At 41.7% G+C, this 12,071-nt stretch overlaps 1 protein-coding gene across 1 annotated transcript; it reads right to left on the reverse strand.

Annotated features, from left to right (window-relative positions):
* Positions 1-335: 335 nt before the first annotated feature.
* LOC145406670 (U-scoloptoxin(01)-Cw1a-like) lies at positions 336-2,202 on the reverse strand. Its single transcript, XM_080277763.1, has 3 exons — positions 2,120-2,202; positions 1,499-1,692; positions 336-852 (listed from the first exon to the last, which is right to left on the reverse strand). Exons 2-3 carry the CDS (start codon positions 1,685-1,687, stop codon positions 664-666), a joined length of 378 nt encoding a protein of 125 aa, XP_080133889.1. The 5' UTR covers positions 1,688-1,692; positions 2,120-2,202; the 3' UTR covers positions 336-663.
* Positions 2,203-12,071: the final 9,869 nt, after the last annotated feature.

Below are 12,071 nucleotides of genomic sequence, written 5' to 3' on the forward strand. Positions count from 1 at the left end.
TATCATGTTTTGTAGATGACAGGTATAAAATTAGTTCTTTTAATTGTAGAATGTAAAAACAAGACTCTTTTAGCTAGTATACTTTATTGTCTTCCAAGTACACGAGAAAATTGTTAGTACAGGGCCTGCTCTATTAGTAAACACTGATAATAGTAATTTGTATGTAGCCTAGATCTGAGTATAAATAATCATTCTTTATAAACGAAAATAATAATTCCATATAATTTATCATATTTACATAATGATACAAATGCAAGGTTTCAGATACAGTAATGGTAATACACGTGTAATGAGTCGCGTGATATACGGTAAATGCAGTAAAATCTGGAGTATTACTACGGTGAAGGAGAGATGCTACAAGGCTTCTCAAAACACAAAGCTTATACAGTCTTTAGTATGTGTATGCGACAAGGAGGTGGCTTATTGTTGAAGTGAAAGGTGGCTTATTGTTGGTGAAAAGGTGGCTTACTGTTGGCCAAAAGCTGGTTTGTTGTTGTTGAAAAGCTGGCTTGTTGTTGTTGAAAAGGTGGCTTATTGTTGGTGAAAAGGCGGCTTATTGTTGGTGAAAAGGTGGCTTATTGTTGGTGAAAAGGCGGCTTATTGTTGGTGAAAAGGTGGCTTATTGTTGGAGAAAAAGTGGCTTATTGTTTTTGAAAAGGTGGCTTATTGTTGAAGAGGGGGAGGTTCTGTCTCTGGCTCAGGTGGGAAGCGCAGGGGGATGTTGGAAGACTCGTAGATAGAGGGGGCGTCAGCGCAGGGGAAGGCGACGGCGGGTTCAGCACAGGCAAGCTGCTCCTGATCAAACACTGTGTCTTGGCCGCACAGGAACGTGAAATGCGCCTCCTCCAAAACCTGCGAAAGGAGATACACCAGGTGAAGATTAGGAGAAATACCAGGCCATCAGAGTTAACACCGAAAAATACCAGGCCATCAGAGTGAACACCGAGATACAGAAGGATACAAGAGTTAATTACATGAAAGTGAAATGCGCCTCCTCCACAATCTGCCAAAGGAGAGACACCAGGCCAGGATCAAGAGATACCAATCCATCAGAGTCAACTCCTACATACACCAGCAGAATTATTGTTTGCGATGGTAATGTGTAGATGGGTGTGTCTTAAATAACAAATATTCACTCTGTGTCTCTGTGTCCGTTCACCTAACTTCTGTGTCATAATATTATACACTGTCTCATCATTAATAACAAACGTTCACTGTGTCTCACAATTCGTCCCACCAAACTCGTGCGTCTGAATATCATACACAAAATACGTCCCTGTATCTCGCTAACTCGTTCACCTAACCTCAGTGTCATAACATCATATCCAGCAAACGTTTTCTGTGCCTCACCATTTACACCAAACGTTCTCAGTGCCTCGCCACCCACAACAAGCGTTTTCTGTGCCTCACCTTTTACACCAATCGTTCTCAGTGCCTCGCCACTCACAAAAAACGTTTTCTGTCTCACTAGTCACAACAAACGTTCTCAGTGCCTCACCAGTTCCGCCTCGTCCACCACGGGCTGACACACGTGGTAGGCCCTGCATTTGTTCTCCACGTCGGCATAAAACCCGTACTCCCGCCCTTGACAGGAGAACCCCGGCGCGATCCTGAACCCTCCTGGCAGCTTCCCGGCCATCCTGGCAGAGGCGGCCGTCACCAGTGCCACAATCACCAACACCCTCATTGTTCCTGCCGGCAAGGATGTAACTGCATCACCATAACGTTTACGATATTTTTCCATTTATTTATATATATATATATATATATATATAGGTATGTCTCTACCAGACAGCCTAAGCCACTGGGTAGAGATACATTGGCTGTGTCGTCCCTGCATCAGTAGGAATAGGTCGGTCCTGCAGTGGACACTCAGCGGCTGCTGCTGCTGCTGCTGATGATGATGATGATGATATATAGGTATGTTTGTTACAGGCTATAAAAAGTTGGATACATTTTACATGTGCAGTTCTGGAAACTGCAGTCACAAAGTTTTTCATTATCACGTCATAGTATAAATCCCATGCAAACAAGAACTGAGCGGAAAACCTAAACAATTGTGACCTTACTACAGTAAAACTAAGACCGTAAAGTATCCTGTGTATTAAACGTTTCTTACCGTGCACCGTGAGTAGGCTTGACAGTGTTACTGTATACTAGCAGTGAGTGGTGACTGTGGCGAGGTGGTGCGTGGTGCGTGGTCTGACCTCAGCTGGCTTACTCAAGGTTACCCACACCCAGGGCTTTCCCACACTGGGTGCTGCAACAAAATTACACACACATTTGGCTCCGGCTCCATCACTTGTTACACGGCTTGAGAATTTGTAGGCTTAGACACTATATTGTAGGAGATCAGGCGTCCCACTAGGAGATATATTAATGTTTATGCTTTGGAATGAAGTCTGTCCAACTGAACTCTCTCCGCCACGACCAGCAACTGCCTACCGTAGGTACTAGTCAAGTCACTTTCTCCCCGAGCCTGCCAGGGTTGTTGCTACTCATACAGTCTCTCCAGCTCTCATGTCAATAATCAGTGCATAATTAATATATCGCAACATAAACCGTCGTGGCGTAAATCTGATATTCATTTTTTTGGTAAGTTACACATAGGAACTTAACTACTCTACTTTAATTACGGTAGGCCTGTATTTGCTCCTTTAGTTGTAGTAGGTTTCTGAGTTCAGTAAAAATCATTCGTCGTAAGCTGGAAAAATACACAAAAGTCCTATACAGTACTATGGCTGAAAGCGTTAATTGTGATATCTATGCGCATTTTTGCGCTTCGTCTTTACATTCAACATTGTATAAATGTAGATGTGTCGTTCGCGGAAATAAAATGCAAAGTAGAAAATTTGCATTTAAAGGGGTAAAGGGGTAAAGGTCACCCCACCACACCTTGGCTCAGGTGAGAGGCCGCCAGTGGACGTCCTTAGGTGGGAGAAATTTAGAGCGAAATGTTCATGAATATTTGTCATTACCTGTAGCTGTAAATATGTAGAAAAAATTACGTACACAGACTGGTTGATTTGTTACGTTCTTCTTCCACTCTGCCGGGCGATTTCTTGTCCTGCAGGGACGGCATAGTCAGCGTAATCAGTGCCTGTCCTGCAGCTTTTATTCAGTCCTTACTCCCACAGCCACACCCACGCCCACACCAGCTGACTGAGCCGACACATAAGATACATAAGATACATGAGCTGACACATAAGATATTGCCAATTGTGTTTGCATTTTTATTCTTTCTACTACCAGACAAAGTTCATAAATCCCGACGGTCCTGTAGTAGTGGAGGGACTAATAAATGCAGAGTCAACTACACCAATTCGAAATGTCAATCCTGAAGCTGAATAAAGCCGTTTGGTAAAAGCAAGAATCAAGTAAAAAGTTACGTCACCGGACTGAAGAGATTAGAACTCTTGTGACTCTCACCTGAAACAAAGCGCCTAACGTCAGCAGGAATAAAAACACACTAGAATTATCCTGATTACGAGAGTTATAACTTGTTGTGAAAGTAGGTCACCCCCATTCACCCCCCCCCCTCCTGACCTGCCAACCTTTCCATAGGTCACCTTGACTCCATAACCATCACTGAAATATAATGCCATGGGAACTTGCCCCTACGTTGTGGTAATATGGTAGACTACAGTAGAATGCTCTCAGTGGCCCGTCTGTTACAAGTTTTGTAGTGAACGTAGGTAATTTGAGCTAGTACTTTCAGCCCGAGTACGTCATTGCTCATCCCTTCAGTTCGATGACGTATCTACCGGGTACTTTAATTTATAGTACTACTATCAGGCTATTTTATTCAGCTGACGAGATCCTCCAAGCAGTTGTTACTCATCCTCAGTCTGTCTAGCCGAGTAGACCCGTCGACCACAGGAAAACAACTTCTGTGGGGCCGTTCTACGGGTACAGGACTGTACATATACCATGTAGGGATCCAGCGACCCCGTTTGGTAAACAGCGCATCACTAGGGTTGGACTAGGGACCTTCCCTGTAATGAGATACAGGGAAGTATGAAGAGGTTTGGCTTCTGGGTGGATGTTGCAGCTCCTCACTAAGACTGGACAGCGCTACCACGTGTAGGCTATGCGTCAGCGTCAACCGCCTGGTAGTAAAAGCTGTGGTTAACATCAAGATCTAAAGTCTTTAGATCTTGGTTAACATTTCCTGTTCAGCAAAATTCTATCCTAAGGTTTTTGTGAGCGTAAAAAAAAGAATAAATACCTTATACATATTATATACATATATATAGGCTATGTATGTATGTATGTACCGGGTATGTATTAAGGTCGGTAATATGTAGCTGGATGATTTTTTGCTTTGTGAAATGGAACTAAGATTTCCAAGACTTGGATGATACGCGAATGAATGTGTGGTCCATTTTACCAGACATTTTCTTGGTACCGGTACTTAGTCAGTATGCTTTCTTTTTCATGATTCTAGATACGCTTCTCTCCCCTTCTCTTTCGTTTTCTTCGTGGGAAGCAAAGTTAGGATGGTGATGCTGTTCATGTTTTTCCTTTTCTGATATCTGGAAAAACAAGAAACGCTTTTCCCTAAAACTTACAAATGTGTGATCACGGTAATGACTGTATACATCAGGCGGTCGTGTGTGACAGGGGTGTAGTGGACAAGGAAAAGTGGGGAGTTGGCCTTGATCTACCTTTGTACCCTGAGTGTGGAGTCTGGTTATTATTGTCCAGGTATGGCCAGATGATTTCAAGCCATAAAGGATTGTAATTCTTTTCCTGATTGGTTCGATAGCAAGTTTAAAATTTACCCTTGGTACCACCGTATGATGTTGATGATGATTTTTACAACAGCAACAACAACAACTACTACTAGTACTACTACTACTACTACTACTACTACTACAACTACTAATACTATTACTACTATAATTATTTAGACTTTCCAAACTGGTGAGGTAACATGTGAAAACAGAGACGTGGCATTTAGAAGGTGAGGGAACTGGAGGGCATACGTGACCCGCGAGTTAAAAAGTGTCCCCTTAAGGTACTGCGGTGCCCCTGTCAGAAAATGTAGCGTAATAATATAATCACTTCACTCCAATGACTTCTTTTTTCTTATTTAACTCCCACCAGACAGTTTTATTCTGGGTTGGAGAGATGGCAGTGCTGTTTGAACCTCGACATGATTTTTTTTTTCTTCGCTAGGTGGTTATGAGCTGTGTGAGATCAACAGGCGAGATGACACACACACACACACACACACACACACACACACACACACACACACACACACACACACACACACACACACACACACACACACACACACACACACACACACACACACACACACACACACAACTTTCCTCACGTGGCCCACTCAAACAAAAGACCATGACACAAACGTTTTTACACATCCAATAGCAAATACAGTAAGTTGACTTTGCACACCTCCGGGAAGAGAGAGAGAGAGAGAGAGAAGGCTAATTTTCTCTTTCCATTCTCACAAGTATCACATATTTGACACAGCACAAGGAGTGGCCATTTATCTATCTATTTATTTATTTTTTCTCAGGTATATCCCTGTGTACCTGAGTCATTAGTGAGTGTTTACGAAGTAGGCAGGACGGAACTCGATGTATTCAGGTATCTTCTTAATTATTTCCTTATCGCTTTTTATGTTTTCTCAAGTCGCTGTCAGTCGTTCCAGATGGTTTATTTTTTTTTTTTAGGTTACTTTAGGTCTTTTTAAGTTACTTTAGATCCTCTCCTTTCGTTTTATGACTTCTCGTCTCCAAACTCTTCTGTCTGGTTACGTATTTTTTTTTATCATTCTTGCTATATCCTAGTAAGAAAGAAACTAAGAAAAAGAACAAGAAATCTCACCTAAATTGAGTAAAATTGTCCCGAGCCAGTAAAAATAAGCAACAAAACACGTCATCGAGCTGAAAGGGTTATTATGGCATCTCCACACACACACACACACACACACACACACACACACACACACACACACAGAAGTACGGACGTGTAGGGTGTTCCCCGATATTATTTAGAAACTCCCGGATGTTATTCAAAAGCTAATGCTGAGTACAAAATCGCTATAAAACGTGGGTCCAGTTCTCAGCCACTTCGGAGTTATATTTATTGATGGCCTTATGGATTATTTATATGAGGCAGATTATAGACTATTTTTCCCCATAAGGTCATCAGTATCTGTAGCTCCGTAAAGGCTGAGAATGATTGGACTCATGTTGATGTACCGGGTTGCATTTTTCTCCTTTCCTTTTTCTTTTCTTTACCCAAAATTAGGCGTAGAACAACCTAAGGAAGTTTCTCTAAAATCTCGCACCCTGTAGAGATTGCTTACCTCTGAGGACAAGGTAAAAAATACTTCTACTCACGTGTTCACGGCGTGTCATAAAAGACGAATAAAAGACGTGGAAATAAGGGTCAGGAAATTCCACATCCCACCCCCGCAACACACACACACACACACACACACACACACACACACACACACACACACACACACACACACACACACACACACACACACACACACACACACACACACACACACACACACACACACCATCCCATGTATTGCTGAAGAGGTGTGACGACTTATTGCCCAACACTTATTTCATCATCATCTCACCCTTATCTCCACTCGTACAAACACAACCCCTCTCAGGAGTAGGCTTCTTTCAGGCAGGCTTCAAGTTCTGAGCAATGCCTTTCAGTACGAGCACATACAGTATCTTAGTACCTTAGTTACATATAGTTCATACTAGGCTATGTCCCATAAAAAAAGATATCCCTCCAGGTGAATATAAACAAGCACGGTACAGTCGTCACTAATTAAAGCCTGTTTTTAAATACGGACCTGATGGGGACTGTACACGGGGTGGGAGGGCTCCAGGTACAGGAAGATAAAAAAAAAAAATGTATGAAAGCCGGAGAACTATCATACAGATGCCTAGCAGTGTTGACCAGACATCCATACACTCACCAATCAAGGACTCAAAATTCTCTTCTCCGCTTCACAGGTCAATCAATCCACACAATTTCACTCGTAATGCCGATGAGATGCAGCCATTCCGTGGAGAGTGTTTGAAGTAGCATTTTAGCTTTGAAAACACAACTGAAGGGAATAACATTACTAGACACTTGAGATTCATGTCTCAGAAAGTTATGAGTATGATGTTCCATATACCTTCAACCAAAGACATGAAGAAAAAAAGGATTATGATGATGATGATGATGACGTTGATGGTGAAGAGAGCAGTTTAAATTCTTGACTACAGGAGGTCTCTTAAAAGTTGTGTAGGCCGAAAATCAGGTTGTAATAGGAGGAATAGAATAAAAAGTAATCGCGGTGAAGTGGTTGATGTTACTTTTTTGGCCTCACAACGAGAGATATCGTATAATGAACAAAATCGATCTGAGTGTAGAAAGAGTGAAAGACACCGTAGCAATAAATCGTAAAATGAATGAAATAGACTAACAGCAACGTGAATGATATTTACTCACAGAAGACTAAATTATACTGAAAAGGTCAAGAATGAGATATAGGATGATACATAAAAACGAATACTAAAAGACGTAACGGTACTGAAAGGGCTGAAGAGTCAAGAATGAAATAAAGAATGAAATATGAGAATGATATATAAAATACGTGATGATACTGACAGTCTTGTGCCATCTTCCTCTCACGTCTATAACCCTGCCATCTTCTTATCTTACCTTCTTCACCTGACACCTTAACCTCACCTGCGTGTGTCTTTCTCAACCCCTCACCTGACCCTGCCCGCCCATCAACACGTAAACGCATACACATGGACCTCACGTACACACAAAACTAACGCACACACACACACACACACACACACACACACACACACACACACACACACACACACACACACACACACACACACGGCTGATCCCGGGACCCTGGTTGTATAGTTCGTGTTTACCGGGGCATCTTTGAGGAGTAGCCTGATATCCGGGATCGCACACACACACACACACACACACACACACACACACACACACACACACACACACACACACACACACACACACACACACACACACCTTTTCTTTCATCATAGCTTCCTGCAAGGTGACCATTTTGTCCTTAGCCGCGGCGTACGTGGAACAGGTTTTTTGTTCATGAATTTATCGGTGTTACGTAATTTAAAATTGACGAGGCCTTAATCATAGTCAAATATCTTTTTAACCTTTTATCAGGGAGGTATTTTCGGTGTACAGGCGTGAGCAAAAGTTAGGTGACACTCTTCTCCCAGCATCATGCCCTGCCTTACGTTTTTCTCATTCCTTCTCAAATGACAGATATTATCCTACCTTCTTATACTCTTTTAATTTGTGTTTCATATTTCTATCACATAAAAACAGTTCATGTAACGCCTTTCATCGTCACGGCAGGCGGAGAATGGTCAGTGAATTTTTGCTTATAGGTGTTGAAAGGAGCTGGTTTTGCTTTGCTTGAACTGCTGTAAACCTGTTAAGTACGAGGACGTATTTTGGATGACATTCTCGCTATCTTTGGACAGTTTTGTTTAAGTTAGAAAGAACCTCTAATAATGCAGGCGTTGATGAAAGCTGCGTCTAACCCCTACAGTTACAAAAGTCTACTCTAAAGCTGAATAAAATCGTCTGGATAGTTAGAATAAGCTACATAAAACGTCATCGGACCGAATGACCTAAAGCTTTGGTCTTAATAACTGGCCATTTTTTTTTTTTAACTACCTGTAGCTCTAAAGAACTGGATTGTCTAAGGGGAGAAATGTAGTGGAAGGGGTTAATATTCCTCTTTGTCAGAACTTATCGTATATTTATTTTTTGTAGGAGGAACTAGAGACATGGAGCTGTTATGTACTTTCCTTTCCTTATTCATCCTGCACAATAATAACTTTTTTTTTTTTTTTTTTTTTTTTGTAGGGAGGTAGGGAGGCTTGGGAAGACTTGGCCCTTTGCTTTCCTTGTTCCTCCTGCAGAAATAAATCAAAGTTACGACAGGGATTCGCTCGTAAATATGTTTGAGTATCCCACCCCCTGTTCCAAGGAGAATGACGAACCTGAGGGGGCGCCAGGAGGGTGGGCAAGGCTGAGGTATGCAGATGACACCACAGCCCGATCTGAGAGGGAGTCAGGGGGTGAAGGTCGTGGTAGGGTTGATGTGGTGGCGATGTAGGTGTGGTGCTGGTGTAGATGTGATATGAAGGCTGGTGTGGCGATGGTGGTGTGACAAGGCTCAAGTGGTGTAGGCCTAAGTGTGTGTGGTTTGTGGTGGTGGTGTGGTAGTAAGGCTGGTGTTGTGGTGTAGGTATGGTAATGGTGGTGGTGGTGGTGCAGTTGGTGTGGTATTATGACAGGTGTGGTATTCATGCAGGTTTGGTGAAACAGATTTGGTATGGGAAGCTCTGATATTAATGCAGTTTTGGTGGTGGTGGTGGTGGTGGTGGTGGTGTGTGTGTGTGTGTGTGTGTGTGTGTGTGTGTGTGTGTGTGTGTGTGTGTGTGTGTGTGTGTGTGTGTGTCTGTGTGTGTTTAGGCCGTCGTAGTTACCTTGATACCATCTCAAAAACACCTCTGGATTCCTGTGTGTTTAATGCTTTATAGACAATCACCTCGCATTTATCCGGGCGGTGTTAAGTTCCCTTGCCCTTGAGAATGGTGAGAGGAATGTTGTTATGAGAGGCCCAGACAGCTGCCCATCACGAAGCTGCTTGAATAAATATGGCCTATAGGAAATCACTGTAATATTTTTGAATTATACAGTATCTTCATTGAAAGGTGTATAGGTAAAATTCGAAAAGGAAGTACCAATGTTCTTTTCACTCTAACTTTGCTCACATATTCGTCTTCGTGTAGCATGTTTCCCGAAGTGGTAAAAAAAAAAATGGTACAGCTCTGTATTTTTTCTGTAGCACTTCTTTGTGGCTAGCATCATATTCTGTTGTTGCTCTGTTGTTACAACTCAACATTCAAGATGGAGGGATGGTAGATGTAGGTCAAATTAGAGTAAAATGAGTATAGCCCGTCACGAAAGACGAAATTAGACATTTTCAAAATTTGATCTAAGAGGAATCCCCGATATTTCAATCCGTGAGTATTGCGACCATGAGCCTGTAAGCACTACACGGTATCCTAAGTACCAGTCCATCAAAATCTCACACAGAGCAACCCTGGACAGCAGTGGGTCAGTGTTCACAGGAATTTTCAAGATGATGTAATTGCATGAAAAATGTATAAGAAATAGTAAATATAGCTTTCACGAGATGGCTCTGACATTTCCAAATTATAGGCTACATTCAGCAAAATTGTTGGGTAGAATTCAGAAATAAATACATTAGTACCGACTTTGATGTTCACGGAGAATTTCAAGAGACGTAATGGCACGTTGAGAAAGATAAAGGCATATTTATTTTGCTTGCTTTAAAATTATTCAGGCTACTGGAGAGAATGTTGGTGAGAATAAGCATTTAAATTTAGGTTCGTTGTACTCTTGAAGGCGCCTGGTGGTTTAGTGGTCAGGACGCCCCTTTTTGGAGTGACTGGCTTCGATAGATTTGAACCCGAAGAGGTGACTTTTTTTTTTTTTTATAGTATAGTGACCCCAAAGAGAGAAGGCTGGTCATCTACCCCTAAATGTATGGGATTGTGATAGCCTAGCCCTGGGACCCTACACCTGGAAAAGAGTGAAATGGGAACGACGTTTTCTGTTTAAACGCAGTAGTTGTAATAGTTTAGGAGTTTTGTTAATGGTACTATTGGTGAGAGGATTATTTCTCTCTCTCTCTCTCTCTCTCTCTCTCTCTCTCTCTCTCTCTCTCTCTCTCTCTCTTTCTGTGTGTGTGTGTGTGTGTGTGTGTGTGTGTGTGTGTGTGTGTGTGTTAACGTCGTCGTGGTAAATCATTATAGAAGCTGTTTTGACGATGGGAAGCAAGTTTTTCACCCCTTCACTCCGATGAGGTATTTTGGTAATCTTAATATCACCATCCGGATTATGTCACGAGAGACTTTTCAGAATGGAAGGGTTAAACAAAAGCTCCGTTAACCCGTTCACCACAAGACGTCTTCCTTTAATAGCAAGAAATAAAAAAAAAAGTGCTGAGATTGAACGGGTTAAAGTTAAGAGAAGTAATTAATTAGCCTGTATGACTTATAACCTGTACATTGAGTCGCATTTCTTTATCATGATTTGTTGCGATGACCTCTCTAAGGGATTATCGCAGTAGCCGTCTTGATTTATGAGAAACCACAAACGATAATGAATATACGAATTGGTGGGACCTGCGTGGAACGTCAGATTGTATGCATTATGAGCCTTGGGGCGAGAACCACATTCCTTCACCATTGTTTAGTGGGGAGGAAATATGCAGATACCTGAATATTCGGAATGTTTTCAATACTCGGTGCCTCGTAGGATTTTAAATCGTGAGGACAAGAGAAGCCAATGAAAGTACAAATTATGTCAGCTACTGGTATCTTTTGGGGGCTCAATTGCACACTATCTACTTCAGTATATATATATATATATATATATATATATATATATATATATATATATATATATATATATATATATATATATATATATATACACGGTATATATATATACGGTATATACTACTCCATGTCTCCTATTCCTACTACAAAGCAAGTTTTAATTATGAAATGAATGTAATTGTAGACTCTATATATTTGATTTTAAAGGAACGAAAAGGAAAAGAGGGTGCAGAATATCTCGTGTTGTTTGTTCTTCGAATTAAACTAAACACATAAATAGCTAAATAAAAAGTTACTGGTCCAGGCACCCTATGACACGCAGACCTTGACCACCTAAAAAAAAAAAAAGAAAGATGAGGAAGAGCCAAGTGTGAACTACAAAAGGAGATGGAGTGTGTGTGTGTGTGTGTTGTGTGTGTGTGTGTGTGTGTGTGTGTGTGTGTGTGTGTGTGTGTGTGTGTGTGTGTGTGTGTGTGTGTGTGTGTGTGTGTGTGTGTGTGTAAACCTTCTGGGCTGTGAAGGACGGTTCAAGGTTGGCAGGAGGGGGCGGTGGGC

Source organism: Coenobita brevimanus, chromosome 71, assembly GCF_032717465.1.
Source record: "Coenobita brevimanus isolate Jiangsu-jjx chromosome 71, ASM3271746v2, whole genome shotgun sequence".
Lineage (NCBI taxonomy): Eukaryota > Metazoa > Arthropoda > Malacostraca > Decapoda > Coenobitidae > Coenobita > Coenobita brevimanus.

Bases quoted from the DNA above. Each gene is read 5' to 3' on its own strand.
- LOC145406670 (XM_080277763.1), bottom strand. From the start codon at position 1,687: ATGAGGGTGTTGGTGATTGTGGCACTGGTGACGGCCGCCTCTGCCAGG. The intron at 853-1,498 runs GTGAGGCACTGA...CTCCTTTCGCAG, and splicing joins TGGTGGACGAGGCGGAACTG to GTTTTGGAGGAGGCGCATTT.